At 39.1% G+C, this 21,523-nt stretch overlaps 1 protein-coding gene across 2 annotated transcripts; it reads left to right on the top strand.

The window, feature by feature from the left end:
* Nucleotides 1–251: 251 nt before the first annotated feature.
* rufy1 (RUN and FYVE domain containing 1) lies at nucleotides 252–21,300 on the top strand. Of its 2 annotated transcripts, none has more exons than XM_030783848.1 (17): nucleotides 252–537; nucleotides 2,566–2,739; nucleotides 2,862–2,979; nucleotides 3,455–3,556; nucleotides 7,602–7,725; nucleotides 7,836–7,897; nucleotides 8,156–8,291; nucleotides 8,379–8,480; nucleotides 8,829–8,945; nucleotides 11,039–11,206; nucleotides 11,701–11,798; nucleotides 12,858–12,977; nucleotides 15,431–15,560; nucleotides 19,059–19,153; nucleotides 19,409–19,457; nucleotides 20,094–20,171; nucleotides 20,268–21,300. In XM_030783848.1, exons 2-17 carry the CDS (start codon nucleotides 2,580–2,582, stop codon nucleotides 20,406–20,408), a joined length of 1,800 nt encoding a protein of 599 aa, XP_030639708.1. In that variant the 5' UTR covers nucleotides 252–537; nucleotides 2,566–2,579; the 3' UTR covers nucleotides 20,409–21,300. The 2 variants fall into 2 exon arrangements, with proteins under 2 accessions (XP_030639708.1, XP_030639707.1); XM_030783847.1 differs by lacking the exon at nucleotides 252–537 and adding an exon at nucleotides 1,906–1,987.
* The last annotated feature ends 223 nt before the right edge of the window (nucleotides 21,301–21,523 follow it).

Raw genomic sequence — 21,523 nt, forward strand, 5'->3', positions numbered from 1 at the left:
GCTGAAGGTCACACCCAAGGGATGTTAATTTAGATGTTAGTTTTAGATGCTTAGTTTTAGACGGTTTTTTACCACTGTGCAAAATTCTTTTGGGGTTTAATGTATCTTGAGATTCCCTCGGAAATTCATATGAGAAATTCACATTTCTGTTTATCACAAATACAAGCACAAGTAACGACGTAATGACGTAACGACGAGCGACTACTTTAGTCTGGCGTCACGTGATTTCGTAGAGGAAAATGGCTGAAGGGCGTAAGGATTTAGATGTGGTAGTTCAAAACAACAGCAGTAAAAAGGAAGAAGCTCAAGTTTTAGGCAAGAAGATAAATGACAGTCAGAATGGACAGAGTGACGAGCAGACAGTGGACAATAATTGGTCTACGCCAATTTTATCATTGGCTCGCAAAGCAACCGAGACCATTAGCAGTGGAGCCGTCAACTGTAGCACAGCTTTGAGAAACACTGTACCTCTGAGTGCGACGAGTTCGGCGACCCTACAGAATTCTGCCAGTAACACGACCACGTCCAAAGCAACATGTAAGCCAGAGAAGTGTGTGTTGTCGTGTTTTATGTTTCATAATAAACAGTAGGTTTTTGCATTTTCCTATTGTAACGTTAGCAACAAATCGTTTGTCGGTCACATGCTCTAGTTAATTTCTGTAAAAAAAGTTACCTTTTTATTACTATTTTGGTGTCTTTATCTTACTTTTCCCGTGTAAAAATCCTACATTAAGTGGTCAGTTTTGAAACGCACAGGCACTGTCCGCTAGGAGCAAAATTTGGACTACATGGTGAAAATGAAGGAAAATGGCTCTGGCTATTTTTTCTGCAATGTGAGGTGTCACATCTAGAGTTTAAGGAAGGTGGCACCATCAGCAGGCGTTACCTTTTGGGATACACAAGGACACGTCAAATTAGAGAACAGCACTGTTTAGTTGAGAGGAATCTAGGAAAAATGTACAGCCCAACTAAGTTTTACACGACAGAAAGATCAGTGTTCAAAAGGGGTCTTTGTGTTACCCACAGGAATCGCTTAAAAAGCGAATTTTAAGTCAGATCACCCCTACCCTTGAGTGAGATGCACAAAGCATTTTATTCCTGTTTTCTTCAAGGAGTAAGTTTTACTGCCAAAAAACTCTCTCAGTGTAGGTTATTACATCTGAAGCAGCAAAATGGTCCAAATACTAGATTTTCATAAACACTAGGTTAAATGAGTTGTAGCATTTATTTAAAAAAAAAAAAACTGTTTGCAAAATGTTAAACCCCGCCTCATTTGTTTGTTTTCCTCTGTTTAGCTGACTGTTACTTTGAAGCACAAACTAGGAATTGCCTTATAAGTGCACCAGGGACACACATATTTCATTCTATATGTTTTGTTTAGTGTTTTATGAAATTTATTGAATTCTTATTTAATTGCGTATTTAAACAGTTTCAAAGGTGTGATTTAAGGGTAACAGAGAGGTATGTGAATTTTGTGGAGAGCTTTTGGGGGAAAAACTTGAATTTGGTAGAGCCTTTTGGGATGAAAAACAGTACCTTAATAATGGACCAAGGACTATTGTACCGACCTGTCATTGAACACAGTTGTACCATTTGAAAAATTAAAATTGGTCATTGAGTTGTAGGTCAAGTAAAACTAAAATAATAACTGAAAATGATACATAATAATAAGTTTCCTTAAGGTTTAAGGAAATAATTAGTTTCCTTAAGGGTTCAGATTAAATGTTAACTAAATCACCCTTATATACTCAACCCCTACTTACTACCCCAATGACTCTGTCCTTCAATACACTACTCATCACTCAATGATTGGTACTATGACAGTAATGAAACACCTTTGAAATTTTCCAGTGTTTCAGTGGTTAGAATTGTTCATATATTCTATTATTTTGTGTATTGTAGACCTACGTTCTGAGTACTGCAATTCCCTAAATTGTGTGTGGACACTCAGGTTTAATACTTGCTTCACCACTGCTGTGAAATAAAGGTATTATTTGATTTTGAAACAGTAGTCTTGTGTTGTTGGTTAGCCTTTCAGATGCTATTCCATGGTTAAATCGATGAATTTCATTTAACGGACCACCAGACCAATTTTAGATGGTGATCTGGCAGTCTGCCCCAAATAGGCTATTCCCATTTCATATTATGGCCATGACACACAATCACATGGAAAAGGTAAGGTAGGGAATAGTTTGCATCTAGTCAAAAAGCCATTATATTGCCACCCGCAGGATGAAAAAATGCAGAAATGGGCGTAGCAGGATGATAACCTACTGTCTTACTATATAAAAAGATTTGCCCCCCTGCCATTTTTAACTGCCCCCTCAGTCACTTCATCCTGTTGCCGGGCCTGACTTGTTTGCAAGTGTATCTAGCCTGATAAAGAACAATCTGCTCCTCAGTGACTATATGCATGTTTTTTACTCTGCCTGAACTAGAAGTTGCTTTGGGTAACAATGTCTTAAAAATGAATAAATGTTAAATGTTTTGTGAATATCTTGAACTGAATAGTAGGCATGGCTTCACATGTGTAGTTATGTGTATGGCGTTTTTGTTTCTGTCAAGCTGTGAAGGATCCTATGGCAGTGGAGAGGTCCAATCTTCTCAGCATGATGAAATTAAGTGTAAAGGTCCTGATCCAGTCCTCACTCAGTCTGAATCGCACTCTTGACTCAGAGTATCCTCCTTTGCAGCAGTTCTTTGTGGTGCTTGAGCACTGCTTGAAACATGGGCTGAAAGGTGAGCCAAAGCAATCTGTGGCCTATTTCCTGCAATAGTCAAATGAGTCATGGTGTGATCGATTTATGTATTGTTTGCTGATTTATGTATTTTTTTAGTACCCTCTCTTTTTCTCTGAACAGTAAAGAAATCCTTCATAGGTCAGAATAAGTCTATCTGGGCTCCACTGGAATTGGTGGAGAAGTTGTGCCCAGAGTCATCTGATATTGCTACTAGTGCACGAGACATTCCCGGGATAAAGTGAGTACTTGTGTTTGCTCATCTCTGTGTTCTGCTTTTGAGATGTTTGACATATGTTTAGAGTTACTGACAACAGTGTCCCTTACAATATACTTGTTTTGCTAGTCCAGTTAACTGACTGAAACTTGATGGTCAGTTTTTTCTTTGTATGCCAAAACAATGTATGAACATCACAGTTGAGTAATATGGCTTTTTGACCACAGCTGATTCTCTCACTGTTAAAATGTGAAACATCCCATTGAGCGTTCCACATCACTGAGTTGTCTACCATATGCACTGTAACATTTTTTTCTTTTACAAGTCACAGTGACATGGTCGCCTTAAGAAAAATTGCCAACTCAGCATTTTTATGCATGACCTGAAACATAATGGAATTTTAACTCATAACTAAGACATGAGTGTGCTCCTAATTCCCCATTTACCTCAGTGTTTCTCTTACTTTCCAAGTTACCCTTTTCTTCACCTTTTCCTCCAGGACTGGACTTGGACGGGCTCGGGCATGGCTACATTTGGCCCTGATGCAGAAGAAACTGGCAGACTACATGAAAGCCCTCATAGACAGACGAGACCTGCTGGGGTGAGAGTAATGGTGGTATTATCTTAACTTACAAACATGATCAATTTATTAACTAAAGCAGATCAGAGTAATATGTACGAGCCAAGGTTACTCTTTGGTTGTATGAGACATATGTGCTTGGATGATGTGTCTGTTTCTTTCAAGTGGTCTGTAACTGCAGTATTATCTCTTTGCTTGTTGTTCCTCTCACTTAACATGTTGTATAACTTAACAGTTCACTTCAGTTTTATATGTTTGACAAGTTCATAATAGATACTGTCACTAACAAGTAAAAACTTCTGTGGCCTATGATAAGAAACAACCTTGAGAGGAAAGAAGACGTGAAATGGTTAACCCATCTCCAAGTTAGTTGTTAGAGTACCGGATTAGAGGAGTTTGCCTTATCCAGGGACTATGGAGACTGTGAAATCCAGGAGAAACAAGATATATTTTAGGACATGCAGAAACAAATAGGTTGTAGGGTTATTGGGCTTTTCAGTGTGAAAGGCTCAGACTTTGTACAAGGAGTTTGCTTCAGACTGTTTAAATCAACACAGACACGAAGGCTTCCTGAGACATCAGCAGCCCGCCAGTGTAGAGGCAGCTAACTGGAGTGATCATTAGAGCCCGACTGACAAATCGGCGTGCTGATGTGAGCCAATTGCAGATAAATTGGTATCTGCGTTTATAACGACCAATAAATGACAATTAAAAAAGAAACAGGGAGACAGAAGACGGTGTCTTGTTTTGTACAATATGTGCCTACATTAATTCCAGACAACGATGTGCTACAAACTCAAATTCATTTGGTGCTCTGGACGCAAACATGTTGACTGTCTTGCAGGAAGGCTACTTTACACACCCTGAGACTGCACTGACAAACTCTATCTGCTTGTGCTATAGGCCAATAACAATCAAGCATACTTCAGCATCAAATAGGGATATCTGTCACCATGTCATATTTATAATATCGCCATTAAACAAGTCTTACCAATATGTTCTGTGTGAATATTACAGATGAATCCTTCAAACATGTTATGACATTCATGTCAGCCATGCCTGATTTTGTGGGCAGTAACATGGAAGTGGGTAGTCTTCCGTCAGTCAAACATCAAAATTACATTTAACGTCATGGTAGTTGAGTGGTGTAGGCTAAGCTGTTGACAAACTTGATTGTAGGTTTATTTATGAAACAGTGTGGCAGTTCTAGTGAGTAAACAAATAATGGTCTGTTGTGCCAATGGTATGGGAAGATCTGGTTAATGGTTCACTGTGAATGTTACACTCAATACTAATATAACTTAGTTTTAACCATAACCTGGAACCTGAACCTCGTGAAATTACAGATATTCTGAAAAACTATTTATAGCTCAGCGTTCTGAACACTGAACTTAGAAATTATTCAGAATAACTCTTCATTAGCCGTACATATAATAAATAACAGCATTAAAGTAGCAGGTACAAAAATACTCATCGAATTCAGTACTTCTAGCTAACTAAGTTCCTGGATCACCACATTCAGTAACTTGGAAATAATTTATCAGGTACTCAAAGAGTAGGAATACGAACGTACATGTTTATTACAACGATCAAATTCAAATGGTACAGAATGAATCTAATGTTGAATAAATTGGAAACCAGGTGATATTAAGGCACATCCGCTATACACACACATACAACAGCATCCAAACTGCTCACAAGAAGACAAACAACTAATGTTAAACAATAACAATATCCTCGTTACCTAAAGTATGTATGAACAACTAAGCGAGTATGAGGCATTACTCACGAAGAGGCATGCTTAACCAAAAGAACTATCTGATTGATGTTCTTGTGTAGTTACTTACACACAAAAAGGTAGTGAGGGAAGGAGAGGAAAGGGGGGGGGGGTGCTGCCCTGAAGGGAGGAGACACTCTTTGGAACTTGGAAAGTATTAATTTGAGCTTGGCTGAAATAAATTTACATTACTTTTTCCCATTAAAGTATAGTAAAATTACATCCACGTACTCGTATCTGCCGCATTTTATGCTTCCGAATAAGACAAAATATGGACTCTTTATCATTAAAAACAGCACAGTTACATCGATAGTCATAAAATTATCTGCTCGTGACTTGGCTCCTGGTTATTTTTAAGTTTTACCGCGCATTTATGACTACAGGAACAGTTATGACTCGATATGCGTATTTAATTGATAATATCGTATGGTTAGTTTCATTTCTCTTTTGTTCTACATAGTTTGTGCCCGAGTGGAGCAATGCAGATGGGGCCTGTGGCATGGTCTGAATTCCATTCTCACAGGGAAACTTACCTCCCGAGGTGATCTAGTCTCCCTCGCAATTAAACGTTATCAGCATTTGACCAAAAGGTCTGGGGGTTGCTGTGCTAAAACCTCGAGCCTGGTGTCTTTTAGGTGTTACAGTGAGGGGTTTCTGTTTTGATGTGCATTGGTCCTGAAAGCAAGGAGGCCTGGGCCATAAAAGAGAGAATTGGGATCAAAGGAGATGGGGATAGAGAGGCAGAGTGAGAGTGATAGAAATAGATAAGGAAGACTGAAAAAGAGGGAGAGAGTTTACACAACTGCAACTTTAATTACTAAGGAACACTTAAGGTTAACTAATGTCCTTTTCTTTCTGAAAGCTGCGTAGTATCTGCCCGACAGGTCCTATCATTTCTCACTTGTCACTTTTAAAAATTCTCTGGCAACATTGCTTACAGCAGCTTATAACGCTGTCCCTTGCTTAAACAGGTTACCCACAAAGCTAGCTAATGGCAAGTTTATCACTGGAAGACTGCTAATGTTAATGAGCAGTTGATCTACAGTGTTTAACTTATTCTGCCTAAATGAAGCAATGATAAATATGTTTGTGACTCACATATCTGTAGTTACTAGGGATATCCCGATATGATTTCAAAGATCGGTATCAGACCAATTAAGGCATTTTTTAACTGATCGGTATCGGCTTTATTGAGCCCGGCCCTAAGCCCGATCCTTTGTTTTACGTCAGCTGTTAAACAGGTGTCCAAAATGTCTGCAGTGTGGAAATGTTTTAAATTGGGAAACGAAAGCAGTCCATCAGCCACTTGTAATGTTTGCAGTGCAAGCATTTCGCGAGGTGGTAGGAACAGAGCTGTGTTCAATAGTCTCCTAAAAAATAAACTCAACGGAATACAGTGAGTTCACCTAGGTAACTCAGGCAAAGGCTGCTCCAAAGCAACACACATTGGAGGATATACATTTAAAAGGAGAGACAAATTTCCTTGAGGCGGCGTCAAGGCCAAAAAGATTACCGAGAGGGTAATTGAATTAATCGTTTTGGATGACCAGCCCATTGCTGCGGTAGCGAATACAAAATTTAAATACCTAAACTATACCTAAATATCAATGTAACTGACAGTTAGACAAATTAACCACTTGAATTATTGTAAGAAGATTAAATAAAATCGAACACAAAGTATATTTTCTTGTATAACTCCCATCTGGGCATTGGGCACACATCTCCCTTAGTCCAGCATCCATCTCTGTTCGCCAAAAACTACCTCCTCAGATCGTTTGTATGTGTTTGCAAGCGTTTGCAGTGAACTCAAAGCAAACAAAAAAACTGAAAATGCTTGCGAATGTTTACCTTTCTTTGCTAATTGAATGCACCTCAGATTTTCATCGCCTTACCCTCTCGACACTATATTTCAGACACTGCTCTACCAGAGCTTTACAACAAGGTTTACTTCATTATTTTGTAAAATAAAAAACAATAATAATAAATGAAAAAAATTAAGGAACAGCTTGGATGCAGGCAGTTTTTTTCTTAATGTCTTGCTATTCAATTGTCAAGCATATAGGCCTACACTGAAATTGATTTTAATAACTTTAATGTAGGCCTACCTGAAATGTGCACTGTGCAACTGTATATAATTACAATGACAAAATGTGGAGCCTGATTTCAGTGTGGCATTCTGCTCAGAGATGTCTGTTGTAAATACTGGCATCTCTCAGAAGCTGTTTTATGTCAGTGTCAGTCATTGGAACTTGTAAATTACACACATTCACAACAATTCTGTTTGTTCAGGGAGTTTTACGACCCTGGAGCCCTTATGATAGAGGAAGAAGGGACTGTGATTGTTGGTATGCTGGTGGGCCTTAATGTGATTGATGCTAACCTCTGTGTCAAAGGGGAAGACTTGGACTCTCAGGTGAATTTCACACATCCTTTATGTCTAAGCCATGTCTGCACAGCTTTTCTAAACGTGTGTCTTTTTTAATGGTTTAATGGTAATGAACTGATGTCCACCCTGTGGTGTAGGTGGGTGTTATTGACTTTTCACTGTACTTGAAGGACCCACAGTCCAGTGAGATGCCAAAAGAGTGAGTGTCTCTGTCTAATCTCACTATCAGAAGTCATTTGTTTCTGTTACAAAATCCTGTAGGCCAGATTAATTTCTGCTGTCTTTCAGTGGGTACATAGTTATACTCAGGAAGTATTTTGTCTGTGTTCATTTTTTAAAGCATGTAAATCTACATTTGAACATTTGGAATAAGGTCATATATATATATAAAACGTAATGTAAGTGGCTGGTTCTTAATTGTCTAATCAGTGTCACTGTGTTTTCACTCTGTTGACAGGGATGTAAATATGACAGCCATTCTGGACCAGAAGCATTATATTGAAGAGTTAAACAGACATCTGAGTTGCACAGTCACTGACCTTCAGGCCAAGATGGACTCTCTGGAAAAGACCAATTGCAAACTTATCGAGGAGGTTGGAGCCCCAGTACTACACCTCCACTGAGCAGTGGATATTTGTCATTTTTGTAATGTTGGCTAATTTAATATATTCTTCACACAGTTGACAGCAGCTACAGATAGAATTAATGTCCTACGGGAGGAGCAGGAGCAGCTGCGGCAGGAGAATGCCACAATCATTCAGACTAGTCAGAGGAAGGAGGAGGTGACACTTTTAGTTGTCCTGAGAGCATGCACGTCCATATACTTAGACACACATCCATAGATGTATAGAGACAATATATAGACACGCATCAATACATATATAACCATAATATATGGACAGTATTTGTCCATAGATCTATAGAGATCATATACTGTATATACACACACATCCATACATGTGTAGAGATAATGTATACGCGATGTTGTCAAACAGTTATATGTCCATGTATTGTCTGTTTGTTGTATTGTAAGTGTATGGTTAGTTATATCTTCTCCTCTGTTTCAGTTTGTTCTGTAATACTGATGCCTGCCTCGGATTCAGTGACAATTCATTGTTCTGTTTTACAAGGCCACTTTGCAAGACAGTCAGGTTGAGCTTGAAACATACCGGCAGACGCGTCAGGGTCTGGACGAAATGTACAGTGTGGTGTGGAACCAGTACAAAGAGGAGAAACGCATTCGACAGGTGAGACATGAAGCTCTTAAATAACATGTTTCATATCTGTCTGCCCCTATTTGAATGCAGGTCTGTTTTTTTTGCTGTGCTCTAAGCAAGGGTGTGTTGTTCCTCTGTTGTAATTGCCAGGGTTGTTCTTCATAACTGCCCGCCTGCCCCACTGTTTGCTCTGTTCTCACCTGCTTCCCTTACTCAAACATTCACCTGCTACACCTTCAATGAGCAGATTGTATTTGCAGAATTTACAGCTAGTGAAAAATTACTGACATTTTTTCTATTCATATCAAAACCACTGCCACTGATATGCTCTGCTTTTTTTTTTTCTTTAATACTGTTGCTGGGTAGGGTTTTGACATCTGCATTGTCTTTCTATGCCCTGTTGTGCCATACAGTGGCTGCAAGACCTGAGGACAATGTCTGCATTACTTTACTTGAAACTTGATGTGTGTTTTCATTTTCAAAAGTAGGAGGACGTCAAAAGACTGTCGTGCCAATGGTATGAGAAAATCTGGTTAATGGCCCTTCGTGAATATTAGACTTAGTACTAATATCACTTAGTGGTGACCACAACCTTATTTCAGAACTGAACCCAGGGAAATTATAGTTATCCCGAAAAACTCTATTTATAGGTCAGCACTCTGAACAATGAACCTAGAAGTCATTCAGAGTAACCCCTTATTAGCTGTACATATAGTAAATAATAGTATTAGAATAGCAAGGACAATAATACTCTTCGAGTTCAATTCTCCTAGGTAATTAAGTTCCTGGATCACCACATTCAGGGACTAGGAAATAGCTTGACAAATAGTAGGGGAATGCGAATGTGAGCGTTTTATTATAACAATCAAGCAGAAAGTATTTATGTTATATGGAACGACTCCAGATGGACTTCGCTAAGCATTTGCTATACAGAGACACACAGAATTTCTAAGTAAACAACTAACGGCTAACAATAGGCAACAGTTCCTAAACTAAGCCCCGCCACGGTCAGGTATGGCAGTCTGGAGGTGTAGAAAGTTCGCTGAGCGATGCTTCGAGACGTGGCTCTTCGGAAATGATAAAACTGGACCAATTCTTCACAGAGACGAGCAGATCGGGACGAGGTACGGTGACGCGACAACCAGAAAACAAAAAGAACACACCAGAGACTAGCAAGGTGTTCGCCTTTTTATCTGTATGAGAAAAAGGGCGTATTGCCATCTCTCTTGGGGGTATCTCCAGACCAAGGGAGGAGACACCCCTTGGAACTTTAAAAAGTTTCAAACAAAGCCTGCTGTATGTAACTTTACCTAACTTTTTCCCACTTTTACAGTAAAATTAAATTAATCTGCTCATATCGGTCGCATTTTACGCTTTCGAACAAGATCAAGTATGGTTTCTTGATCATTAAAAACAGCAGAGTTACCTCGATGGTCATGAAACTAGCTGCTTGTGACTTGGTTTATAGTTATTTTCAAGTCCTACCGTGCTTTTTTGACTATAGGGATGGTTATGACTTGAACGCATAACTTTTTTTATAATGGCGCATGATTAGTTTAACTTTGCTTTTGTTTTACGTAGTTCGCACCCAAATGGAGTGATGCGGATGGGGTCTGTGGCATGGTCCAAATTCCATTCTCACCGGAAACCAATTTCTCGAGTCGCTTTAGTGCCTACTGCAATTAAACGTTATCAGCATTTGGCCAAATGGTCTAGGGGTTGCTGCGCTAAAACATTGCCCTGGTGTCTGTTAGGTGTTACAGTGAGGGGTTTCTGTTTTGATGTGCATTGGTCCTGAACGCAGGGAGGCCTGGGCCATAAAGAGAGAATTGGGATCAAAGGAGATGGGGGTAGAGAGGCAGAGTGAGAGTGATAGAAATAGATAAGGAAGGGTGAAAAAGAGGGAGAGAATTTACACAACTGCAGCTTTAATTACTAAGGAACACTTAAGGTTAACAAATGTCCTTTTCTTTCTGAAAGCTGCACAGTGTCCACCCGACAACACATACACGCACACACATACACACTCTCTCTCTTTCTCTGTTCCTTGCTCACTCACCATACGCAGAAAAGCAACAACACAACGCATCTATAACAGTTAACACCTGAACATGTTTCTGTAGGAGCTGCAGAAGGAGCTTGAGCTGCAGCTAAACCTGAAGCAGGAGATGGAGGTGGCCATGAAGCTGCTGGAGAAAGATACTCATGAGAAACAGGACACACTCGTTGCATTACGCCAGCAGCTGGATCAGGTCAAGAGTCTCAACCTGCAAATGTTCAACAAGGCCCAGGTACTCTCTTAACTAACACCCAGATTCCATTTAGAGAGATCTGAAACTGCAGTATGATCCAGAATAAACATCAAGCTCACTATCATAATTCGAACTTGCATGTCATTTCCTGGTTCACTTGAATGGGTAAGATTGGATCTAGACCTTAGTGAGTGAGTGGTCTGTGACTCATATTTTCCAGTCATATGGCAGGCACAGTGAGCTTAAAGTGGTGAGGGTGAACCTGTCAGCAATGTGCTAGGCCTTAGTTCACTCATTTGCTGAACAGAAAAGACAGAGGGATGTAATCTATGACTGAGAGAGAGATACAGCAGTTTGCCCTCATGATCACAGAAAACCATATTTTTTAAAAGACTTCATCAAAAAAAGAAAGTTATATAGTTTGGTTAGAGACATGGCCAGCCATTTTAGAAAGCAAAATAACAGATTTCCCCCATTTTAAATGATGGTAAAATGTAAAAAAATTACTTAACCTTAATTGTTACTGTTGTAAGGAGGCTGATGGAATCATCCAGAAGAAGGATGAGGAAGTGGGGCAGCTGGAACAGAAAATTAGCCACATGGAATCTGCCATGAAGGAACTGGAACAAAGGTTCGAATGCAAACATGTTATGCTTAGTTAGATAAGCCTTCTAAGAGAACAAACCTGTTACAGGTACAAGGTCAAAGTGAAAAAAATATAGTAATACCGCAACTAAGCATATGCACTCTCTGTGTTTTTTTTTTCTTTTTTTGTTCCTTCTTTCTAGAGTTCCCTCAAGTGCTTGTCTCTGGAAAAGGCTTCCCTTTCTAGAACTAAACATATCTCTAGGGTGTTTGGAAACATGGGTGTGTCACTAACACTTATATAAGACTATAGCATGCCCCTGGTCTCCTTGAAAGGGGCCAATGAGTCTACTTCATAGACTGCATAGAATCTGCATTACGGACATTTTGAGGAATTAAGTTGAACAATTTTCCTTGAATGACACCCTTAATTTAACCAATAATTACGTTAAGAACATTATCTACAAATGCTGATATCTCTTTAAATAAATCTTTTGATGATTTCCTTCTGCACTCTCCTCTCTTCACCAGTAAGATGTAAAGAAATATATATATATCAAGACTGGAGCAGATGTCTGTTAACTTCAGTCATCTCTGATTGGCAGTTTCATCCTAGGCCAACTATTGTCTTCATTTGTTCTTTCTTCTACAAAATGATAATACAATATAAAGTCCTGCGTTACCAGTGACTGGCCCCATGTTATTAAAGCACTATCTTGCCTGTCTGTTTAACGTGTAGGAAGTATTAGATGCATTCCATGTGAATTTGGATGCAAAATACCCATGACTTCTCCTGTTTCTCACAAACTTCCAACATGCACTGCATCCCAAGTTAGGTAAAATGAGATTTCTCCATCCTGCAGGACTGTCTCACTCATATCTGGTTTCTGGATGAACTCTCGTGTGTAATTATGATATTTGATTGGTATATGTCATGTCACTAACTGTCTGATTTGTCATGTATATTTAGATATTTATATGAGAGGAAAGTGTGGAGTAAAAATGTTAATCATAGCATAAGGGTGAACTTCAGTGGGAAAACGTGGATGTGAACCATCTTCTTTTATCAGTTATAAGTTTTTCCTTGTCTTGTCTACTCATGCAGGCTTCTGAATTCAGAGCGTACTCGTGAGAAATCAGACCAGAATGAGAGGGACCTGAGATCAGAGCTGCAGGCAAAAGTTGACACACTGCAGAAACAGCTGAGTGACCTGGACACACTGAGGTACTGCAGAGACACTCTCACATTCCCCCCCAACACATGCAGACATACAAATTGGCCACATCTTCATTTTTCATTCTCACACATGCACATTTCAGCTTTTCACCTTTTTCATGGAAGCTTAAGTTGCATTGAAACAATGATTTTTGTGCAGCGGTCTCCTCCACAGCTGTGTTCACAACTACAGTCATTATAGAAAACAGGCTAGGGGGGCTGTTAAAATCCACACACCAGTTTTCCAGGTAAAAATCAGTATGTAATTACAAAATATTACAAAATCACAAAGAGCAGCAAGACCTTCACCCTCCTGGACTGGATTTTGACACCCCTGAATTAGACCATTGCTGAACCTGTGACACTATGTAGCTTGCTTCCCCTTAGTCATGATTGCCTTAACTCATGATCAAGCTCAAGTCACTATTTGTCTGGCCAGAGTGCTGTGTTTCATGAGTACTGCGTAACAAGAGCTAGGCTAACTGTATTAATGAGATTAGACTAACTGTATTAACGATAACTAGACTAACTTTATTAAAGAGAACTAAGCTAACTGTATTAACAAGAACTAGGCTAACTGTATTAATGAGAACTAGATTAATAAAGCGAACTACGCTAATTATATTAACGAGAACTAGGCTAACTGTATTATTGAGAACTAGACTAAATTTACTAAAAGAGAACTAGGCTAACTGTATTAATGAGAACTAGGCTAACTGTAGCTCTGCATATTTACAGCTCTCTGCTGCACACTGACTTGGAATCTACACCTTATGACACAGAATGCTCCATTTGTCTACCCTCTTATTTACTCTGGAAAAACAATTTGCTGTCAGTCCTCACCCAGCTCCATTCTCCTCTGGCCAGCACATAGAGTAGAGACATTTACAGCATAAAATGAGTCCAGGGTAAACATATTCAATGATCTGTGAAATAATTTGCAGTATAGGATTTGCCTGCAGTTTAAAAGAGTCAATGTATAGAGGTTCTATGAGTTGTGGGTGATATAGATTACTTTGATAACCAAGCAGTGTGCATATCAGTAAGTTTGTCTTCAAGATAAACTGTATAATGACTCAGAATGATTAATTTTACTATAGTTAAAACTGAGATTATGATGTGGCTATAAAGGGCAAATTGATCTTGGTTCCACAGTCAGGTTGAGACAGCATCAGATACCCCCTTTCCACCAAAGCGAACCAGGTGCTAGTGCTGTTTCTTGCCATAATAAGATACCATAAATCCCTTCACGTTTTTGTTGTTCAGTCATTTTAAACAGCAGTTTTCAATCAATGACACATGTTCGTATGCAATGTGTTGGCTATATATATATTGACATAGTTACATCACGATTAGTTCAAACAGAACTTAAACTGTTTGTATGTACCACACATGTTCGTATGTAATGCGCTGTTTATAAAGTCCATGCACGTTAATGAAATAAGAGTCTGAGTTGTAGATAGAAGTTGAGAATCGTAGCCAGGCAAAATGTGTAGCGGTGGTCGGGTATTCCGCCAGGTATGTAGTGTGATATTTTGACACTGATAGTCACGTCATGATTAGCTGAAATAAAGCTTAGTTTTTAAATGATGCGCAGCATAACAAGATACCATAATTTCATTATCACTGTCATTGTTAAGGCATCGATTGATTTCAGTGACACATATGCGTATGTAATGCTTTGGCTATATATATACTGACATAATTGCATCATGATTAGTTCAAACAGAGCTTGATTTAAACTCGCTACACGACGTATATTCAGAAGAAGAATGTACTCATTTATAAAGTCCATTCACATTAATTGAATAAGACTTTCAGTTGTAAAAAGAAACTGAGAATCATAGCCAAAGAAACTTTAATTTATAGAGGTGGTCAGGTATTCCTCCATGTTTTGCTGTCTGCTAGTTGGCTCCACATGGGGGTGTGGTTTTTAAAAAATGGCTGTCACAAAGTTTTAGTTGGTCTTGGTCATGATAATCCCGCCCCCAGCCCCTGATGTAAGCAGTTCTTGGTTTCAGCCCAGCAAAGTGTTGCTACCACTCTGGAACCAGTTTTTCTGGCTGAAAACCGGTTCTTTGGGTGTCGAAACGCAAAGAACTGATTTGAGATTAGGCACCGGCTCCGAACCAGCCCTGGAACTGCCTCGGTGGAAATGGGGTAACAGATAAGCCACTGGCTCAGAATAGGGGTTTGCGGGAGGTCTGGGCAAGAGAGACAGGTGTATACTGGCCTCATACTGGGAGTAGAGGCTTGAGACTGGTACCTTGTAGACCTCAGAACAGATACCCCAATGTTGGGGCAGAGAAGTGAAGAAAATAAGAGGGAACAATATTGTTAAGCAAAGTGAACCGTGGAGTAGAGTTCTTTGAGATGATTTTGATTCTGATTCGAGTGCACCAGGAACCCTAATTAATACAGCATTAAACCAAAAAAAACCCCAAAACACTTCTTCTGTTTAGGGTGGGACTAGAATCTGACCTGCGCGGTGAGAAGGACCAAAGACAGAAATTGCAGAAAGAACTACAGCGAGAGCGGGACAACAGTGCAGAGCTGCGCACTCAGCTGCAGCAGCTACAGGGGCTGCAGAGGGTGAGTTTGACTGCCTGTGCACGTTTTGATTGGGGGGGGGGGGGGGTTCTTACATAAAGGGGCTCAAGGTGTCGCTTAGGTGTTTTAATGAAGTTTTAATCAGTTTCCTAACTGAGCTCATTACCACCTCAGAGGCAAAATCGAGACTTGGTCTGGTAGTTGAGGGAAAGCTCTGTGAATGTGACTCTTGCAGAGATGAAAAGACTGGGTCAGATTTATTCAGAGGTGAGGAGAAGCCTTGAGTTTAATTGACAAAATCACAGACTAAATACTTCAAACAAGCTAAAGCTAAATGCTGTTACAATGGGAAGGGTTGGATTTTTATCTGTTTCCAAAAAAAAAAGAGCATATTCCTATGATCTGAATGTGGATTTGAATCTGGGTAACCTTGAGATGATTACACCTATTGTGATCTGTAACTGGTGATAATTTGATAATATCAGATGAAACACTACATTTTGATGTAACTCTTCTCTCCAGTGGAGATTAAGTAAGATCATAAATAGCTGGGAAATAGTAAACATATGTCACCTTTCAAATATTTACTCATTCATGTTAATTTAACTATAGAATTCAGTTTCAGCACAGCAGTTCCAACATGCTGTGGTTTCTGCTGATGCAAATCTCCTTCTTTGATTTTTTTTTTTCTTAACTGTCGAAAAATGAACAGATATACACTAATAATGACAATAATAACCATAGTCTCTGTCACCCTGCCACATGCTATTTAGAACTGCACCCATAAATCAGTCACGACGTAAAATCAGTCAAAGGATGTCTGACAGGGATTGCACAAGGTCCTTATAGTGCCTAAAGTACTTGAATTTAGCTCTTTGAAATTTCAGTGCTGGCTTATCTGGAAACATGGCTTCCTTTGTGCGAAAGTTCTTAAATTAAAAGTGATTTTGTGTCCACTGTGAGCACTCCAAGAGTGCAGTGTTCTGAATTTCCTTGGCTCTTTGGTGACCACCCCAGGTATATGTGCTTGTTTGATATTTAAGTAGTGATATATAAAGAAACAAAATACAATATTGAGAGAAAAAGTGTTGTAATATTTTGAGAAAAAAGTTATAACATTGCAAGAATGAAGTCGTAGCATTATCAGCAGTAAGATGGGACAGGGAGAGAGGAGGAGCAATAAACTCCAGGCACCTCACAGCACCAATGAATTCATCTCTGTCAACTTTTTATTCCAACATGTACAGTCAGCCTGCTGTCTATTGTCTACACACACACCCTGTAGGTACAATAGCAATCCTAACACGGGGACACCAAAAGATGTAGGTGCAATAGGATTAATAAATCAGTCTCATATAAATCAGTCTCAAAGTTATTAACCATTAATTTTAGTGTTTAATACTTATAATTAAACTGCTAAAATTGATAGAATAATCTAGTAGTAACACTGTGCTACAGTCTTAGAGTATTGCAGTTCTAATGTATTACAATTACACTACTAAAGCTATAACACTCATGAACAACCAGGTTGATGAAGGCAATTGGGAGTACTTTGATGGCAGAGGTTGGCAGTGAATATTGCAGCAGAAACAGACAGGACAACAGTTTATTCCAAAGTTACTAATTATTAACACAATCAACACTACTTGGCAAACTAATACTGATATGGTACAATCAGTAATCAGCAGCAAATAGAATGATCAAATCGTAAGTGGTAATATGATGGCAGTGAGGCTATGTACAAGTATTCAGAGTAAGACTGACTGAATGTAAGAGCAGAGATGCGTGTGTGTATTCAGACAAAGGGAGTTAGAGAGAGGGAAAGAATGCATGCAAAATCTATTCTTCATGAGTCATAAACAAAAGAAAACAAGCGGCCTAAAATCGAATTGTGCGTGAAATACAGTGTGTACATTTAAATCACAAAAGGATTAAAATAACGTCACTTTCTTCACGTTAACTACATACAACATTAAGACTAAATTGTGCCCACATGCCAACCTTACTTTGAATAGCTCTTGCGTGACGACCGAAGATGCGTCTTTAGTGGCCTAATGAGCAGTGCAATGCGCAGGTCCAGGGAGAAGTTCTTTTCCTTGTCGCTTGAAGATCTTCGGGGCTCCATCGCTCGTCCGATGATAATGTAGGGTTCTTGATTTAGTTTGTCGACATTTTAAGAAATAAAAAGGTCGCCTTTTCTTCCGCCGAATACTGTGTGCATTACAGTGTAATTAGCCGCTTGAAGTTAAAGTCACAACTGCGCGAGAGAAAGTACTTAGTACTTAGGCTGGAAGTTCGGTACAAATATCCCGCTTCGTTGTGTCTCAGCTCTTGTGCAGAGAAACGGTCTCTCTTTATGCAGGTAGGATCATTCGCCAGAGAGATCCAATGCCAGGGAGTAACGGCCTCTCTTTATGCAGGTAGGATCACTCACCAGAGAGATCCAATGCCAGGGAGTGATGGTGTCTCTTTATGCAGGTAGGATCACTCGCCAGAGAGATCCAATGCCAGGGAGTAACGGTGTCTCTTTATGCAGGTAGGATCACTCACCAGAGAGATCCAATGCCAGGGAGTAACGGTGTCTCTTTATGCAGGTAGGATCACTCACCAGAGAGATCCAATGCCAGGGAGTGATGGTGTCTCTTTATGCAGGCAGGAACACCTGCTAGAGACACCCGCTGCAAGAGCGACCCGCTGCTAGAGACAGAGTTGGAGAGCATTAGAGAATTGGAGAGAGAGAGAGTTTGGATTTTTCCGCGGTTTTATGGCGAAAATTGCCTCACCAGTGTATCTGGTATCAGGCTCCATTGCTGTATCCAATACCTTTACACTGAAAGCGGGGAAGATGGGTTCATATTACCCATGGGGGTCAAGCTACAACCCACAACTTTTCCCTCACAATAGTTTTCTCTTTGTAATATTATGACATTATTCTCATACCCTTCTGACTTTATTCTTGAAATCTTAGGTTTGTGTCTTTTTCGTGAAATATTATGGCTTTATTCATTTATTTAGACATGTAAAGCCCTTTGAGACTATAAATAGTGATATTGGGCTCTAAATATCATTATTATTATTATTATTATTCTTGAAATCTTTAATTGTTTTCTTTTATACAGTGGCACTAAAACTCTGCTGGTAAAAAAAAAAAAAAACAGTTATGTATGTGTCATGTGTCAAACAAATATGATGAAAATATTTGTTTGCATTTTTAATAAATGCTGCTATATAAACAACCATTCAGGTGAAATACTTGAGTTGTGTCCTTGAAAGTCTTTAACTTTCATACAGTAATGTCCATATGAACCCTGGTGTATTAACATGAATAAGAAATGTTTAAAGAATTTAGTAGTAAAACTTTTGTGCTGTGGCCTTTGTTAGCTGATTTGTTAATATGATATACCAGACTGTTGTAGACTACGGGTTGTTCCAACAATGGATAGAGAAACACTGTCTTTATGATCTGTCTGAAAGCAGATTTAGAACTTGCTGATGTCAGATTACTGGTTTTGGAAAATGAGCAATGTTGTGTTCTGACAGGAACTTGCTGATCTGCAGAAGGAGAAGAGTCAGTTACAGCAGCTGTGTGAGGAGCAAGAGCAGGCTCTACAAGAGATGGGTTTGCACCTCAGCCAGTACGTGTCTGTCCTGAAATCCCTCAGCCCCACCTCTCCTCTCTGTTACCACCAAACCACCTTGCACTGTTTCTCCATACCCATCTAACACATTTTTATGGCTCTGCTATGCAGAAAAAGTGTAGCCTAGACTTGATTCTTAACTAATCTTCTTAAAGGTTGGGACATTTGTGACATTTGAGGGTGTGCGTATGTGTGTGTATGTCAGTGTGTGTGTGTGAGATATCTACTTGAATAATAAAATTTATTTATTAGGTCTAAGCTTAAAATGGAAGACTTCAAAGAAGTCAATAAAGCCTTGAAGGTAAGGTCACCCCCAAAATATTTGATATGTTCCTAGTTATAGACAGTGACTTGCAACGTTTGTGTTTTTATTGCTTTGAAAATATTTGGGGTTGGTTTCCAGGTACTTTAGCCCAGGTGGTCTAATTTTGTGATGTTATTAATTTTGTGATGCCCTGTACACAGACTCATTTATTTACCATGTACCTGTCTATCCATTGGTAACTACCATTGTTCCTTGGAGTGAGTGTCAGTCAGTCAGCCTCCTGCTGCCCAGTGCTGGTGACCAGTGGTGTCTGTGTGACTGGGGAGAGGAAGCCGAAGTTTGGACTACCCTCCATGTGTATTTAATCAGCTGAAGGATATGCTAGCCTTACAGATATCAGAGAAAACCTGTTGAAATGAACCTAAAAAAAATGAATTAAAATGAACTTTGTATTTTGTGTCGGATATAGCATTCGTTTGCACTTCACTGTATGTATGTTTTAATATTGTTTGGAATTTGTGTGCCTGTGTAATGCATGACAGACTGCTCTGATTATAGGGCAACCAAGGCAGCAAAATGAGGGAAAAGCAAAATTACTGCCTTAAACTGTAATTAAAACATTTCCTTGAGTGTTTTTAATGTTTTATTTTATTCACATATTCTCTTCATCAGGGCCATGCATGGTTGAAAGATGATGAAGCCACCCAGTGTAAACAATGCCAAAAGGAATTTTCTATTTCCCGCAGAAAGGTACTTTACTCTCACAGTCTTACAGCAGTCTTTGGTGGTGCATGTGAGAAATAATAAGTGATGTACTTAACCCTGTTCTTGTTTGTCTTTGTGCAGCATCACTGCAGAAACTGTGGGGATATCTATTGCAACAGCTGCTCTAGCAATGAGCTTGCACTACCCTCCTATCCCAGACCAGTGCGGGTCTGTGACATCTGTCACTCACTACTCCTTCAAAGAAGTTCCTCTAGCTCCTGACAGAACACATGCATGCACATACGTGTGTGGCTGTGGAAAGTGTCAGTTGACTGTAAATAGCTGTATAATTTTGGTACTCTGAGACAAAACTGCACTAAGAAGATGTAAAAAACAAAAAAAAAGAAATATGATAGTATTGAGTATTAAAATGAAGCACCCGTTGCTTAATATTTTTGCTAAAGTGTGCAAAATGATTGTGCTAGTAAGGGCCACAGATGATGCTATTTCTTTTTGAGAGATTAACACACATGAATTAAGATGTGGGTTTGTTTTCCATGTCAGGGGCCTTGATTATCAGTGGAGTACAAGCTCTTCAATTTTTTTTTGTTTTGTTTTGTTTTGTAACAGCAAATGTCACCTCTATGCCCTCACAAATAAATGTGGCAATGAATGAATGTTAATTTCAAATTTAACAACATGGTCGCTTTCGTTTAACTGAAAATAATGGGAATAGCAAAGCTAATGTAAATTGTATTCGTGAAGATTGAAGAGGCCATTTCAGAGAGACTGCTGATGATGTTAGCATAACTAAGCACTGTTTTATTTTTAAGCCCTGATTTTCCCTCTGATATGCATTCACAGGGTTAAGTATTCACAGGGTAAGTAGCCAAAGCAGTGCTCCTTCAAGAAAATGCATTGACAGACTGAAGTATGTGAATTTTATATCGGTGTGTATGAAACTTAGGGCATAGTGTACTGTATATTATACTAAACATCAAGAATGACAAGGAAGCTGAATGCATATGAATATGTATGTATTGCATGGATATGTGTTTTTATACCGTGCATTTAGAAACCGCACGCCGATTTGTACAGATTTTTGAAGTTTTTCTTACATTTTGTTTTAGGTTTGTAGTCTGAAATAAATTAGATTGTATTTTTGTCCTGCATAACAACGTTGCATATTCTACACTATTAAAATTTATTTATTTTTAACTGTCAGATCTCATCAGGTTGACACCACATGGAGTCTTACAATGAATGACTTTTTTTTTTTTTTTTGGGAAAAAACCAAACCAAACAGAGTGTCTGAGTAGAATGTCCAGTAACAAGCCATGTTAGGTTAGTCCATCTGAGGAGTATTCTGAAAAGGCTTGAAAGAGGCGCCTCAGTTT

Source organism: Chanos chanos, chromosome 9, assembly GCF_902362185.1.
Source record: "Chanos chanos chromosome 9, fChaCha1.1, whole genome shotgun sequence".
NCBI lineage: Eukaryota > Metazoa > Chordata > Actinopteri > Gonorynchiformes > Chanidae > Chanos > Chanos chanos.